This window comes from Meriones unguiculatus, chromosome 6, assembly GCF_030254825.1.
Source record: "Meriones unguiculatus strain TT.TT164.6M chromosome 6, Bangor_MerUng_6.1, whole genome shotgun sequence".
Taxonomy (NCBI): domain Eukaryota; kingdom Metazoa; phylum Chordata; class Mammalia; order Rodentia; family Muridae; genus Meriones; species Meriones unguiculatus.
The window spans coordinates 42,297,386-42,311,714 of record NC_083354.1 but is presented as its reverse complement, the minus strand read 5'-3'; the positions used below and the strand labels follow the sequence as shown (position 1 = coordinate 42,311,714).

Here is a 14,329-nt window from a genome sequence, read left to right as displayed (position 1 = left end):
ACGCCCTTGGTTCTTTGCCTCCAGTGCCTTTTCTCTGGCCCCTTTAATCACTACCTCCACCCCATCCTATCCCCATTCCTACTCTCGAGCCTTCCCCCTCATGTGCACCTGTGCCTCTCCCGCAGCTCCCACTGTTTCTGTTCTTATTTCTGCTGCTCATCCCTCAGAGCCCACCACTTCCTCCTCCTTTGCTGGATCCAACTCTCCTCTTAGACCTTTTCTTTGTCCTTTGCCTGACGCCCTCCCTGTCTCCTAATGCTCCCATAGACCCCTCTCTGTCAGACTTTGCCTTTCAGATTGCTGCCACCAGCCAGCACCCTACTGTGCCTTCTGTGGAGTCCTCGCTCCCTCCTTTGTGAGGTCCCTGCCTCCTATAACCACTCAGCCTTCCCCCAGAAAATAGTCCCCGCTCTTCTCCCGTCAGGCCTCCTGCCTACCTTACCAGATTGCGCATTATCTCTCTCCAGACCCACTGGGCCCAGTGAGGAGAGTCTATTCGACGCAGGCTGGCAGCTCGTCTATCAGCATTGCTTGGACTGGGGTTCCGGGTGCCACAGGATACAGGGTTTCCTGGCAATCAGGCCATGGTAGGAGGCAGGGGTTTAAGGAGGGTTATGGGAGGCAGTTCTGAATTGAATGGAGGCTGGAGATTATTTTGGGGTCCAAGAGGAGCACTAGGTAATCTGGCAAGTCCTGGTGTTACCTCTGTCCCCAATCCCAGGTCCAGAGAAATCGCAGTTGGTTTCTGGGGAAGCCACGGTGGCTGAAATAGATGGGCTGGAGCCAAACACAGAGTACATAGTGCGTGTGAGAGCCCACGTAGCTGGTGTGGATGGAACCCCTGCCTCTGTGGTTGTGAAGACTGGTGAGTGGACCCTGGCCAGCTATTCTCACACCTCATTGGCTGACCCACCCCACTAGGTATTTCTGCCAGTTCCATTTGCCCGTTCCATTGCTGTTCCGTGACTCTCCTACCAAGCTGAGCCAGCCACGGGGCCTGAGTGTCCACTCACGCTGGTGACCTTGGACACACTTCCCATGACCCCTGAGACACTGACCTCCTCCCTCTTAAGGTTCCTCCCGCTGACCCACGCCTTGCCCAGCCTTCATTAGCTCGCCTGCCTTGCCACTCTTGTCTCTGCTAGATAGCCGGTGGCCCCTGACCCTTACCTTGCCTTTATCCCTAGCTCCTGAGCCTGTGGGCAGTGTGTCAAAACTGCAGATCCTTAACGCTTCCAGCGATGTTCTGCGGGTCACCTGGGTAGGTGTCCCTGGAGCCACAGCCTATAGACTGGCGTGGGGGCGTAGCGAAGGTATGGATGGCTCCGTGACCTGATCCTTGTCCTTCCTGGCTGCAACTGCCCTCTCCGGTTGGCTCCCCACACCCTTAACCCTTACTCTTCACTGGCCCGGCCAGGTGGCCCGTTGAAACAGCAGATACTCCCTGGAAACAAAGACTCTGCCGAGATTCGGGGGCTCGAAGGCGGAGTGAGCTACTTCGTGAGGGTGACAGCACTTGTTGGCGACCGGGAGGGTGCCCCCGTTTCCATTGTCGTCACCACACGTAGGAGGTTTTGGGGGTTGGAAGGGGCCTTGGGTTGGAGCCTGTGTTCATGGGCTGGGGCTTACGGGGCGGGGCTTGCGCTGGAGATTGGAGAAGGGATCAAGGATTTCTAATGAGCCTGTGTGGGTAAAGTCTGGGGAGAGGGGTGTGGTAGGTGGGATCAGTACGGCCTAAGGGGCAGGGCCTCCCTGACAGTAGTGCTTTCTCTTAAGCGCCTGCGGCTCCAGCACCTCTGGAAACCCTTCAAGTAGTGCAGCGTGGAGAACACTCCTTGGGGCTGCGCTGGGAGCAAGTACCCGGGGCGCCCGGCTTCCGTCTGCACTGGCAACCTGAGGGTGAGCGGTACCCTCGTAAGAAGTTGGGACCAATTAAAGGAGAGGGCCTGTGGGCAGAGTCATCAAAGGTGGCGGAAGGAGTAGGGAGGCAGGTCTGCAGAATCAAAACCGGCAGGGGGCTTAGTCAACATGGTGGAGGCGGGGCACTCGGTCTCGAGGGTCCCGTCTGCTGGGGTCAGGGACGAGGACAGAGTAAAGATGACCGAGGGCCATTCGTCAGGAGGACGAACCTGTGGTTAGCCATGCTCGGTGTGGTTGTCGAGAGTCAGTGAGATGGGAACACTCTTCTCGGTGACCAGCCACCACCCTCCTGCTGCCCCTGGCCCTCATCCTCACTCTCATGCTTATCTTAGGTGGCCAGGAGCAGTCCCTGATCGTGGGACCTGAGACCAACAGCTACACCCTGGGCGGACTGGAGCCGGCAACGCTGTACCACCTGTGGCTGAGTGTGCTGGGTCAGACTGGAGAAGGGCCCCCTAAGAAGGTGACTGCGTACACTGGTGAGCCCTCCAAAGTGCCCACCGGCCTGTGGGGTGCCTGTCCCCCCACTGATGACGTACCCTGATTTTCTGCACTCCAGGCTCTAAGGGACTCCTGCAGCCCCTCCTCCAAGGTCGTGGGGGAGAGTCCCACATGAGCTCTCATGATGCTTTGCTAAAATGAACCTTCTCTAGGATCCCATATCTCTGTCTTGCTCTCTGCCTCCAGCCTCAGATCCTTTGGTCTTTGATTCCTCTTTCAGAGCCCCCTCGTGTCCCGAGCACTGAATTACGTGTGGTGGACACCTCTCTCGACTCAGTGACTTTGACCTGGACCCCAGTGCCTGGGGCATCCAGCTATATCTTGTCCTGGCGGCCACTCAGAGGAACTGGCCGGGGTAAGAGGAAGGCCAAAGGTGGGTGGTAATGGGGGTTCCATAGAGAAGCTCCTGTTTAACCAAATTGTCCTCTGCAGACGTGCCTGGGGCCCCACAGACGCTGCCAGGGACCACAAGCTCCCACAGAGTGACCGGCCTGGAACCTGGTGTTTCCTATGTCTTCTCTCTCACACCTATCCAGAGAGGCATTCGAGGTCCTGAGGTCTCCGTCACACAAACACCAGGTATGGAAGCTACGGCAGGAGAAGCCTGAGGGGCCCATGAAGTGGCTAACGGTGCCAGTAAGTAACTCAGTCCTTTTGTGCAGTGTGTCCCCACGGCCAGGTGGATGTGGTGTTCCTGTTACGTGCTACCCGAGACAACGCTCACCATGCAGGGGCTGTGAGGAGGGTCCTGGAGAGGCTCGTGATAGCCCTCGGGCCTCTTGGTCCACAGGCTGCTCAGGTTTGGCTCTAAAGACAGTCAGACTCCACCTGTCCCTGTCCCTCCACAGCCACCATTTCTCCATCGCTCGTAGGCTCAGGCTTTACCTGGCTGCCCCACCCCCGCCCCAAGCTCCAGATCACCTCACCTGCTGGGTGACTCCCTATCCCACCATCATCACTGAGTCCCTGGCTAGCAGCTCAGGCTTGGTCACACCTCCCAGGTCTTTTTTTTTTTCCTCCAGATCCAGAGTGGCTCGTCCCTGTCCCCTTCCATCATTCCTCCATGTTCTGTGTCTCTTTGTCTGTTTCCACCCAGGTTGGCCTGCTGTCCTACAGTCACCAGCCCTCCCCATTGTCCCCACTGAATGGTTCCCATGATCTTGGCATCATCTTGCAAAAGATCCGTGACATCCCCTACATGGACCCAAGCGGAAGCAACGTAGGTGAGGACTGCAATTGGTGAGGACTGCTGGGCCTTCCCCACCAGGAGCTTCAGGGTCTCAGAGTTCTGAGGCACCGCTTTTCCCCAGGCACAGCTGTGATCACAGCTCACAGCCACCTCTTGGCATCCAATGCTCCTGGTCGTCGCCAGCAAGTACCAGGGGTGATGGTCCTGTTAGTGGATGAGCCTCTGAGAGGGGACATAGTCAGCCCCATTCGTGAAGCCCAGGCTTCTGGTGAGCTGTGGGGCTGTGGGAGGGGGGCTTTAGAAAGAGGGGGTGGTCCCAATGAGGTTGTCATGTAGGTCACTGGACCTCTTCTTAGGGCTCAAGGTGATGATGTTGGGTTTGGCGGGAGCTGACCCGGAGCAGCTGCGTCGCTTGGCACCAGGCGTGGACCCCATCCAGAACTTCTTTGCGACGGATAATGGCCCAAGCTTGGACCGAGCAGTCAGTGATCTGGCAGTAGCTTTGTGTCAGGCAGCTGTGACCACACAGGTTTGGACAAGGCCTCTGGTGGTGGACAGGGGACCGTGGGGTTCTTTTAGAACTTCCTGGTCTCAGAGAACCTCTTTGTCCACAGCCACAACCTGAGCCTTGTGTTGTGCACTGTCCAAAGGTAGGTGGTCAAGGCTGAATGAGTGGGCAAAGGCCATGGCTAGGACTGGTTATTCTTACGCTCTTCTGACGTATCTTTTCCCAGGGCCAGAAGGGGGAAGCTGGAGTGACGGTAAGCGACCCTGGGTTGGTGAACAGGCTGGGTTCAGTGGGGCAAAGGTGGTCAGCAGCACAGGACTTACTGGTTGCCCCTTTTAGGGACTACAAGGACAGGCTGGGCCTCCTGGTCCCCCCGGTCTCCCGGTGAGTGCCTCCCCACACCTGCCTTTCTCCTGGCTGGCATACAGTCTCCTTACCTGCTGTCCTCACTCAGGGCAGGACCGGTGCTCCTGGCCCACCAGGGCCTCCTGGCAGTGCCCAAGCAAAAGGAGAGAGGGTGAGTGTGGTGGTCGTCGGCTATCTTCAGGGTGCTCCCACTAGTGTTCCTGGAGGGTGTGGGGGCAAGAGGAAGAAGCAGAGTTAGAGGCACAGGATGCGGGGGGCATGGTGGGTCACAGTTGTAACCCGAGCATCCAAGAAGCAGAGTAGGAGGAGCCACAACTTTTAGGCTAACCTAGACTGTACAGCAAGACCCTATCTCAGTAAATAACAAATAAATAAATAACCACAGAATAGTCTTAGAGGCCTGAGTGAAGATTAGAAACTTAGGGGGAGGTTCTGGAGTGGAAAGAAAGGGGCTTGGAGATCCCTGGAGAGGCAGGCATCTTGTCTGAGGTTAGGCTCCATCCGGCAGGTGGTACCGCTTCTCTGCCCTATTCCTCACCTCTGGTAGCACTTGGGAGCCTGTGGGGTTGGAGCGGGAGGCTCTTTCCCTGCTCTGACCTCTTTGCCTTTGTAGGGCTTTCCTGGCCCAGAAGGGCCTCCTGGCAGTCCTGGCCTTCCTGGCATTCCTGGCTCTCCTGGTGTTAAGGTGGGCAGGCCTTGCCTTTGCTGGTCACAGGGGACAATTCCTTGTGTGGGCGCTGTCATTTTGACTGTTCTGCCTTTGACCTTCATTTCCAGGGCTCCTCAGGGTGGCCCGGCTCTCGCGGGGAACCGGTAAGTGCTGTTTCTGCTTCCCCAGTACTTTCTAGGGTTCTTCCAGGGTGAAGAGTCTAAGGCTGGGGTCAGCTGTGGCTCATGAGGACCTCTCTGAGACTCTGAGTCTAAGTGCTCCCCTCCACTCTGCTTTGTCCTCAGGGAGAGCGAGGACCTCGAGGCCCAAAGGGGGAGCCGGTAGGTGAAAGGGAAAGGGAAGGAGGGCCAGATATTCCCTGGAGGAGCAAGGATGCCCCAGGCTAGACCCTGTACGAGGCATGCTGAGGGAGAACTGGAACACCGCTAGGTTTTTGTTTCCGTTTTGTTTCTTCTCCCTTCCCTACCCTAACAACGTGTCTTGTCCCACACAGGGGGAGCCTGGACAACCCACTGGAGGTGAAGGGCCAGGGCTTCCTGGAAGGAAAGGGGACCCTGGACCTTCCGTAAGTCCCTGGATAAGGGGCCCCAAGTGATATTTGAGTGGGAGAAGCCCAGACAGGAAGCGACAGTCGGGTCTAAAGCACCTTCTGTGTTTTCTCCTCTATCAGGGACCCCCAGGACCTCGTGGCCCTTTAGGAGATCCTGGGCCCCGTGGCCCTCCAGGGCTTCCTGGAACATCGGTGAAGGTAACAGCATAATCACCAAATAGTCTTCTGAATGCCATGTGATTCAGAGACTTGGTGATCCCACTGGAACCCATATGACCGTATTGTTTTTTCTGGCCTTTAACTCCCTTTCCTCAGTTCCCCATTGTTCTTTTTTTTGGGGGGGTGGGGTAGGTTTTGAGACAAGGTCTCTCTATGTAGCCCTGGCTGGCCTCAAACCCACAGAGATCTGTCAGCCTCTTCCTCCCAAGTGCTGGGATTAAAAGTGTACTCCACCATATCCAGCCCCATTATTTGTGTAATCATATTTGACCCAATGATTCTCCTTGTATCTTGGGGAGGAAGGTATGGCCCAGAGTCATGGGGTCATGATCTGTCTTCCAGGGTGACAAAGGTGATCGTGGTGAACAGGTAAGTGGGTGGCCAGGAGTCCTGGGGATGGCTTAGAGTCTGGGCCTCATGGCTATCCCCTGACCTACTGTTCTTCCTCAGGGTCCCCCGGGACCAGGTATTGGTGGCACTGGACAAGGAGAGCCTGGGCTTCCGGTGAGGGGGCGCTGGGGTTCTAGTGGGGCAGTGGTTGAGTGCTGGCCTTTCTAGATTTTTGCTTATGAGTTTGTTTACTTCCTTCAAGGGCCTTCCTGGCAGCCCTGGACCCCAAGGCCCACCTGGCCGCTCTGGAGATAAGGGAGAAAAGGTAGGAGTCTGACCTCTCGGTAGCCAATAGGCAGGTAGGGTGCCCCCTGGGTCTTCCCGTCATTTGTTTCTCCTTCAGGGTGACTGTGAGGATGGAGCCCCAGGCCTTCCAGGACAACCCGGGGCCCCAGGTGAACCAGTGAGTTAGCTCCAGTTTCTGCCTTTAACCATCAACTCCCACTTCATCCTTACGCTCAAACCTAAATCTCTGAATTCTCGAATCACCCTTTCCAGGGCCTGCGGGGAGCTCCTGGAGTTACTGGGCCCAAAGTAAGTACCAACTATGGCAGGGGTGCGTTCAGATATGATGTGTTACAGTCTGGGACCCTCCCACAGTGTAGCAGAGACTGCAGAGTTAGGAGAGACGGGCCTGGGGAGCTCAGAGGCTGTGGTTTTAGTAGTTGGACACCCATAGGCTCTATTCGGGGTTCTCAGAAAGGCCCTCTCTCCTCCCTCCTTAGGGTGACCGCGGACAGACAGGGAACCCGGGTGAGCCTGGAGAAAAGGTATGTGGACCTGAGGAAGCTTGGGAGCATCTGGGGCTAGTCTCAGTTCTGATCGATTCTTTTCTACTAGGGTGAACGGGGACCACCTGGTCCAGTGGGACCCCAGGTAAGCCCTTTGACCTCAGTGCTAGCTGACTTGCGGACACTATGTGCCCTCCTACTTCTGATTTCTTACTCTTAGTCTCGTCCACCCCTTGCCCTTCTGCCCATTAGCACATGACACCTACTCCCTAGGGATGTAGGCTCCAGCCCTCTCAGCTGCAGGGACCCAGCTTTGACTGGAACTGACCTCTGTTCTCTTGCTGAGTTTGACTCCTGCCCATCCCAGTCCCCTGTGACCCCTCTCTAACCTGCCCCGCCCACCTGGAGCAGCACGTATGTTCCTCTTCCTTAGGGGCTCCCTGGGGCTGCTGGACGCCCTGGAGTGGAGGGTCCTGAGGTGAGTCTGTGTGTGTTTGGTGTGTTTGGGGGGCCAGGCATGGGGCCTTCCCGTGTTCCTTCCCTTTGTTTGGCCTCACAATTTCTCTGTGTACAGGGGCCACCAGGACCCGCTGGCCGCCGAGGAGAAAAGGTGGGTTACAGGCTGGATGTCATAGTTCCTGGCAACAGGGATGTGGCAGGTGGGACACTTAGGTTCCCAGGTGGCCCTTTGACCTGTGTCTGTCCCCATCCTCTCTCCATAGGGAGAGCCTGGTCGCCCTGGGGATCCTGCAGTGGTAAGTGAGGGCCAGATGGTGTCTTGAGCCCAGCCTAGTCCTGGAGCAGTGACGTATGAACTATTGCTCATACGTTGTGACCCCACAACCTTGGCCCTGAGTAGGCCCAGCTTTGTGAGTCCCTTTATGCTGTAATCTGCCTTCAGACATCTAGCTGTGTCCCTCTGACCCTATGTAGTCGTGAACGTGCTATCAGGCATTAGTCCATTTTGTGTAGCCCTTATCTTGTTCTTATTAGCGAGCCTGTCTGAGACCTACAGGCAGAGACAGAACTCTGTGATATCCAGCACCATAGATCTCCGTCCCCATGGAGACTGGTCCTATGATCCCTAGTCAAGGCTGAGCTGTGTCTGTCCTGTTTGTTTGCAGGGTCCTGGTGGCGCTGGAGCCAAAGGAGAAAGGGTATGTCAGGAGACTGTTAAAGGGTGAGATCAAGGTCACAGGGTCTGTCTTGGATCCTACCTAGAGAGCGCAAGCCTGGCAAGCACTATTGCTGGGTGTGGGAGGGCATGGAGCCTGGTCCTAGTACTGATAGTCTTGTCACCTTTAGGGAGATGTTGGGCCCCCTGGGCCCAGAGGAGCTCCTGGAATCAAAGGGGAGCAGGTGAGCGAGGGGGAAGTGTTTTGGGGGTAGGGCCAGGTGGAGCTCATGCACTCCTGAACTCTAATCATTCCATCTGTAGGGTCCACCTGGGTTGGCTCTTCCTGGAGACCCTGGCCCCAAAGGAGACCCTGGAGAGCGGGTGAATGGATGTGGGGCTTGGGGCACGTGATGGGGGGGGTACCTAGAACTCTGGCTGACCTGTTACCTGTTACCTCTCTCAGGGTCCCACTGGCCTCACTGGCAGAGCAGGACCCACAGTGAGTATCTGTGACCTTGGGGGACCCCAGGGTTTCTGGAGTTCCCTCCTCTCTCAGAGGCTCTCTGCGTTCTGAGTTCTACATCACCTCTCTGACAGGGTGACTCGGGGCCTCCTGGAGAGAAGGGAGATCCTGGACGACCTGGTCCCCCAGGACCCATTGGCCCCCGAGGAAGAGATGTGAGGCTGGAGCTGGGAGTGTCATGGGGGAATAGGGGGTATGGGTGTTTGCCTGTATCACTGGGGTCGTAGGACCAAGACTGACTCTCGTGTCTCACAGGGTGAAGCTGGAGAGAAAGGTGACGAGGGTACCCAGGTGAGACTCCTCCCCACTGTGGCTTTTGATCCTCTACCCTAGAACCAGGACCCCAAGGATGTTGGGGCCCGGCAGATCATTTTGTCTATCCTCTGGCGTCTGTCCAGTCAGTACCCAGACCATCTCTGTCTATGCTTGCTGAGTCAGTTAGATCCTCACCCACCTGCACAGAATGACTTTTTCTCTCCATCACCAGGGCGACCCAGGTTTGCCTGGAAAGTCTGGTGAACGTGGCCTCCGGGTGAGTTTCCACAGGAGAAATAAGAGATCAAGTAAGAGGGAGGAAGAGACTTAGACATGACGGTGGTAAGAGGTTCTGGGTGGGTGAGATGTGAGAGGAGATTCTTCAGGGAGGTTTGGGGTGATAGAAAACTGGATTTTGGGGTGATGGGGAACATAAGCAGTATAGAAGCTCATGGGAAACCCGAAGAGTCTATCTCAAACCTGCCATTCTTCTCAGGGGGTACCTGGGGTCCGGGGGCCTGCAGGTGAGAAGGGAGACCCAGGAGATCCTGGAGAAGATGGACGGGATGTGAGTCTCAGCTTCTGGTCCTTTACCCCTGACTTCAGTCTCCACTCATCCATCTAGTTCCCACCCCACCCTTTCAGTGTTTACCCTCTCACGGTCCTCACCTCCTGTGTCTCTTTTGTAAGGATCCCATGAGCACTCATGGTACTGCTAAATCACTCCCTAATTGCTGTCTTCCCTCAGTGACTCCCTTGCCTTCTGCAGGGCAGCCCTGGACCATCAGGACCCAAGGGTGACCGTGGGGAGCCGGTGAGTAGTGCTGGTCCTGGACCAGTGTGGGCCGCCATCGGTGGGCCTTGTTCACACAAGAGGCCTGGAAGTGACAGGGAGGAAGCAGCAACGGCCACTGCCAGGCCTAGCTGCCTTCTGGGAGTTGGCATTGGGGCATTTTAGGGAATTGGGGGGCAGAGTTGGACCTGGGAAACTCTGAACTTAGATGGCTGATAACCTCAGGGCTCCTGTTGACCCTAGTAATTCCTTTTCCAGGGCTTGCCGGGTCCCCCTGGACGGCTGGTAGGTTTGAGTTACGTCGTGACCTCTGTCATCTCCCTTCCCAGCCCCACTGACGCCTGTATTCTCTCACCAATCCATTTTCCTCCCAGTCCCTTGACTCCTCTCTTGATCTTCATTGCCCCTCTCTGTCCCCATTTCCGCTTTCCAGCCTCAGATTTCCTCTTGAAGCATTCTAACTGAGCCTTCCCCCATAGGTGGATACAGGAATTGGCTCCAGAGACAAGGTACTGGGGTCTGTGGGTAGAGAGGAGCTGCAAGTCTGGAAAGGATCCGGTGGCCCTAGTAACAAGACCAGGCTCCAGTGTGCCTAGTGGCCAAGGAGCTGTTCCCTCAGCAAGCCTGTCTCTGCCACAGGGAGAGCCTGGACAGGAAGGTCCTCCAGGACCCAAGGGTGACGCTGGCCCTCCTGGCCCCTCTGGACAAAGGGTAAGTGTGATGGGTCTTGTGGGGGTTGTAGTCCTGGAAAACCTCACTCTGATTCTTCTGTCCTTTGTCCTCAGGGCATTGATGGGCTCCGGGGACCCCCAGGCCCACAGGTGAGTGTGTGCTCTGCCCCTTTCCCTGGATCACCATTATACTGTCATCTTTTATCTGACCTTGTTCCCCTCAGGGAGAGCCAGGCGTTCGAGGGCCTGCGGGGGACAAGGTAAGAGGATGGAATTAGTTTCCAGAGATACAGCTGTCTCTCTGAGACCCATCTCCGTCTTCAAGGCTTCCTGCCACTCTTGTTTTCCTCAGGGCGACCGGGGACCCCCGGGGTTGGATGGCCGCAGTGGGCTGGATGGGAAACCAGGAGCCCCTGGGCCGCCAGGGCAACACGTGAGTAACACTTGGCCCATTCCTGTGGTCCTTCACTTCACTTGATTGGTCTTGACCTTGAGCTCTGGCATCAGCGATGTTTTCCGTGCATCCTCTTAGAGCCTTCCTGTGTGGGGCATAGCAGCGTTATGGGTTCACAGGAACTAGTGCTGTCCTGTCAGGGGTCGGGGACTCTCATTCCATGTGCCTAACTTTGAATCTCTTTTTAGGGTACTTCAGGCAAAGCTGGGGACCCTGGGAGAGATGTAAGTTAGGGGAGATGCCAGGATGGAGGGTGGCCTGGGTCTCCAGCAGCTGTCCCGTCCACGCCGTCCCGATCATATCATCAAAGAGAACAGGGCCAGTTGGTCCTGCTGGGTCTTTGGGTGGGGGTCTCAGTCCCTGGTCAGCGGGTCATCTGAGTCCCCTTGCCGACCTCCGCCTTGCACATCTTAGCAGGGCGGTTTGGGCAGTTCTGGAGTTCTTCGATTAGGAATCAAAGCTGGAAGTCCCCTTAACTCGTGGGATCTGGGCCTCAGAGGATTTCCACAAGACCTCTGAATCTCTCCACTGGGGTCCCTTCTAGACTGTGGGGCGCCAAGCCCCAAGAGTTATCTCAGAGACCGTCTCAGTCATAGCAATGATTCCTTTTCCTAGGGGCTCCCAGGCCTTCGAGGAGAACATGGCCCTCCTGGCCCTCCTGGAGCACCAGTGAGTCCAGGCTTTCATGCCTTGCTTTTAGCCTCTTCCTACTGCCAACTGAGCCCCGAGAGCTAACCAGTGCTCTGTTCCACAGGGAAAGGCAGGCGAGGACGGCAAACCTGGCCTGAATGGGAAAAATGTGAGTGTGTCTACGGCACAGCTGCCAGACCTGCCAAGAAAGGCCCACGTGTTCACATAGCCCAGAAACACAGACGACACATAAAACACGTGTGCTGACATGTAGACATACAGATGTGGCAATGCATCTGAAGTGTGTTCTAGGGCACACCTAGGCAGCCTTGTGGACACAGTGAGTTAGAGCTTTGTGTGGGTCCCTTCGAGAGGGCCAGGGGGTGACAAGTTAAGCCACAGCCACTTGTCCAGTCAAAAAGCCACAAAAACAGGCGGGTATCAAGCTATACATGTGACATGTGGAGACATGTTAACACTTAGAGATGTAGTGAGACAAAGTCCCATGGCCCTGCCGTGACACATGGGAGGACATGTTGGCTTGCATTTATAGCAATAGTCACCAACAAGCATCTGACCATAAATGTTGAAATACATGTAAGATTTGCAGACACATGTCAAAACATACAGTTTCTAAGGAACTGGGGACCCAAGTGCATGTATATAAATTCGTAACACATAAATTCATATATAGACAGGGAAACAGTTTCCTTCTAGGACATAGGGAGCCCTGTGTACTCCTCTAAGAACATATGGTTATGTGCACACCCACAGGACATGGACACTTACTAGGTCTGCATGGATGTGAATTACATATAGAGAGCGAAAGGAGGAGGGCGTGAGCATGTATCCGTGAATGCAGACACACTTAGACATACCTGTGGACATGCGGCAGTCTGCTGGGAAGGACACAGTCACTCTAAGACACACAGCCGTGAAGCTATGGGCACAGATTTAGTTAGAGTCATCTGAATCTATACAGACAGTCTCAAAGCCAGAGCATTTGGGCTTATGAGTCCTCTGCCCACAGGGAGAACCTGGAGACCCGGGAGAAGATGGAAGGAAGGTAAGCCCCGCCCTTGGAGGATGTTGTGGCCTCAGATTGGACCATGTCTAAAAACGCTCTTCTTCCTTAGGGGGAAAGGGGAGATTCAGGTGCCCCTGGAAGAGAAGTGAGTGCTTGCGTTTTTCTATATCCTGTGATCCCTGGTCATGACCCTATGAGCAATATGCTTCCACTCTTCCCCGGGACCCTGGATGCTGACTGTATTCTCTACAGGGTCCTACTGGCCCCAAGGGTGACCGTGGAGCTCCTGGTAATCCTGGGCATCAGGGTCCTCCAGGTCTCCCAGGGCAGGTTGGTCCTCCTGGCCAGGTGAGTGTCCAGGGTAATTCTAGGACTTGGGATCAGTAGCCCATTGTGTTTCCTGGGCTACCTTCCTCGGATGCCCTGACCCACGTGACTCCTTTCTGTCCCACCGTATTTCAGGGTTTCCCCGGGGTCCCAGGAGTTATGGGTCCTAAGGTGAGTGCGTGTATCTATGGTGGGCAAGGTGGGTAATGAGGGGCTGAGCAGGTTTGGAGGACATGTTCTCCCTGGATCATTCTTTGTTCCAGGGTGACCGTGGAGAGACTGGACCCAAAGGGGAACAGGTGAGGAGCCCACCTTTTTCATCTGCCCATAGAGCTATACCCTCCCCTTAGCCGTATACCCACCCCACAGGCTGGGTCCCAGTAGCCAATTGTCTCTAGGGCCTTCCGGGAGAACGTGGTCTGCGAGGGGAACCTGGGAGCTTGCCGGTGAGTCAGACCCTTGACCCTTGTCTGCATACCCATCGCGGCCACTCCTCTTTTCCCTTGTCTGGCTCTGCCCTCTGTGCTCAGTCCCTTGCCCTGTTGGGGTTCCTGGGGTTCCTGTAGCTTCTATTCAAGGGAGGCATAGGTGATGGGGAAATGCCGAGGAGAGGCTTCCGGTGGTCTCATGTCTGACCTCCAGAGGGCAAGAGGGTGGAGAAACTTTCTCAGGTGGCAGTGTGGGGCAGGAGGTGGGGCCTTCTCTTGCGTGGATAAGTCTTTACCATCTTTGTGTTCCCAGAATGCTGACCGGTTGCTGGAAATGGCTGGCATCAAGGTAGGTTGTTTAGAAGCTGAGGTGGAGTCAAGTGGGGCCCCGGGAGACAAGCAGAGCTCCCGAGGCCCTGTGGATGAGTTACAGGCCCTGCTCCTCTGGACCCTCACTGCCCCTCAGGTGACAGCCCTGCGGGAGATTGTGGACACTTGGGATGAGAGTTCTGGCAGCTTCCTGCCTGTGCCTGATCGGAGACCTGGCCCCAAGGGGGACCCGGGTGAGCGAGGCCCTCCAGGCAAGGAGGTGAGAGACTGGGGGCTCCCAGTGGGTATGCCTTGAGGAGGGCAGGGCGGGCGGAGGGCGGGAGTATTCTTAAAGCCACAAACATTCACCCTTTTCTCCCTCCCAGGGCCCCACTGGCTTTCCTGGAGAACGAGGGCTGAAGGGAGAACGTGGAGACCCTGGCCCTCAGGGGCCTCCTGGTCTGGCCCTTGGGGAGAGGGGCCCAGCTGGGCCTCCTGGCCTTGCTGGGGAACCCGGGAAGCCTGGCATTCCTGGACTCCCAGGCCGGGCTGGTGGTGCAGGGGAGGCAGGAAGACCAGGAGAGAGGGTAAGCCTGGGGCTGACCGGGAGCGGAGGGGGGATGGCTGGAGAGACGGGCATCCCAGCTGCTGTTGGCCTTACCCAGCTCTTTGTGTCCAGGGAGAACGGGGAGAGAAAGGAGAACGCGGAGAACAGGTACGTGTCGGGGAGGCACCCTGAAGCAGGCCCGCC

General features: G+C 56.4%; 1 protein-coding gene across 2 annotated transcripts in view; it reads left to right on the top strand.

Moving 5' to 3' along the window:
- Col7a1 (collagen type VII alpha 1 chain) overlaps positions 1 to 14,329 on the top strand; it is a 31,242-nt gene that overhangs the window by 5,477 nt on the left and 11,436 nt on the right. For both annotated transcript variants that reach the window (XM_021663286.2, XM_021663278.2), the window contains exons 17-75: positions 468 to 587; positions 722 to 865; positions 1,188 to 1,313; positions 1,418 to 1,564; positions 1,777 to 1,899; positions 2,253 to 2,399; positions 2,642 to 2,776; positions 2,854 to 3,000; positions 3,084 to 3,220; positions 3,518 to 3,644; positions 3,732 to 3,878; positions 3,967 to 4,139; positions 4,225 to 4,260; positions 4,345 to 4,371; positions 4,458 to 4,502; positions 4,573 to 4,635; positions 5,098 to 5,169; positions 5,262 to 5,297; positions 5,439 to 5,474; positions 5,648 to 5,719; positions 5,825 to 5,902; positions 6,266 to 6,292; positions 6,374 to 6,427; positions 6,516 to 6,578; positions 6,657 to 6,716; positions 6,812 to 6,847; positions 7,039 to 7,083; positions 7,154 to 7,189; positions 7,478 to 7,522; positions 7,619 to 7,654; positions 7,767 to 7,799; positions 8,169 to 8,201; positions 8,350 to 8,403; positions 8,483 to 8,542; positions 8,625 to 8,660; positions 8,759 to 8,839; positions 8,940 to 8,975; positions 9,172 to 9,216; positions 9,436 to 9,507; positions 9,709 to 9,753; positions 9,991 to 10,017; positions 10,212 to 10,241; positions 10,372 to 10,443; positions 10,518 to 10,553; positions 10,628 to 10,663; positions 10,756 to 10,836; positions 11,046 to 11,081; positions 11,473 to 11,526; positions 11,612 to 11,656; positions 12,518 to 12,553; positions 12,624 to 12,659; positions 12,767 to 12,862; positions 12,977 to 13,012; positions 13,105 to 13,140; positions 13,240 to 13,287; positions 13,583 to 13,618; positions 13,736 to 13,858; positions 13,965 to 14,165; positions 14,258 to 14,293. In XM_021663286.2, coding sequence (XP_021518961.1) covers positions 468 to 587; positions 722 to 865; positions 1,188 to 1,313; positions 1,418 to 1,564; positions 1,777 to 1,899; positions 2,253 to 2,399; positions 2,642 to 2,776; positions 2,854 to 3,000; positions 3,084 to 3,220; positions 3,518 to 3,644; positions 3,732 to 3,878; positions 3,967 to 4,139; positions 4,225 to 4,260; positions 4,345 to 4,371; positions 4,458 to 4,502; positions 4,573 to 4,635; positions 5,098 to 5,169; positions 5,262 to 5,297; positions 5,439 to 5,474; positions 5,648 to 5,719; positions 5,825 to 5,902; positions 6,266 to 6,292; positions 6,374 to 6,427; positions 6,516 to 6,578; positions 6,657 to 6,716; positions 6,812 to 6,847; positions 7,039 to 7,083; positions 7,154 to 7,189; positions 7,478 to 7,522; positions 7,619 to 7,654; positions 7,767 to 7,799; positions 8,169 to 8,201; positions 8,350 to 8,403; positions 8,483 to 8,542; positions 8,625 to 8,660; positions 8,759 to 8,839; positions 8,940 to 8,975; positions 9,172 to 9,216; positions 9,436 to 9,507; positions 9,709 to 9,753; positions 9,991 to 10,017; positions 10,212 to 10,241; positions 10,372 to 10,443; positions 10,518 to 10,553; positions 10,628 to 10,663; positions 10,756 to 10,836; positions 11,046 to 11,081; positions 11,473 to 11,526; positions 11,612 to 11,656; positions 12,518 to 12,553; positions 12,624 to 12,659; positions 12,767 to 12,862; positions 12,977 to 13,012; positions 13,105 to 13,140; positions 13,240 to 13,287; positions 13,583 to 13,618; positions 13,736 to 13,858; positions 13,965 to 14,165; positions 14,258 to 14,293 — 4,136 coding nt within the window. The remainder of the gene's footprint in view (positions 1 to 467; positions 588 to 721; positions 866 to 1,187; positions 1,314 to 1,417; positions 1,565 to 1,776; positions 1,900 to 2,252; positions 2,400 to 2,641; positions 2,777 to 2,853; positions 3,001 to 3,083; positions 3,221 to 3,517; positions 3,645 to 3,731; positions 3,879 to 3,966; positions 4,140 to 4,224; positions 4,261 to 4,344; positions 4,372 to 4,457; positions 4,503 to 4,572; positions 4,636 to 5,097; positions 5,170 to 5,261; positions 5,298 to 5,438; positions 5,475 to 5,647; positions 5,720 to 5,824; positions 5,903 to 6,265; positions 6,293 to 6,373; positions 6,428 to 6,515; positions 6,579 to 6,656; positions 6,717 to 6,811; positions 6,848 to 7,038; positions 7,084 to 7,153; positions 7,190 to 7,477; positions 7,523 to 7,618; positions 7,655 to 7,766; positions 7,800 to 8,168; positions 8,202 to 8,349; positions 8,404 to 8,482; positions 8,543 to 8,624; positions 8,661 to 8,758; positions 8,840 to 8,939; positions 8,976 to 9,171; positions 9,217 to 9,435; positions 9,508 to 9,708; positions 9,754 to 9,990; positions 10,018 to 10,211; positions 10,242 to 10,371; positions 10,444 to 10,517; positions 10,554 to 10,627; positions 10,664 to 10,755; positions 10,837 to 11,045; positions 11,082 to 11,472; positions 11,527 to 11,611; positions 11,657 to 12,517; positions 12,554 to 12,623; positions 12,660 to 12,766; positions 12,863 to 12,976; positions 13,013 to 13,104; positions 13,141 to 13,239; positions 13,288 to 13,582; positions 13,619 to 13,735; positions 13,859 to 13,964; positions 14,166 to 14,257; positions 14,294 to 14,329) is intronic.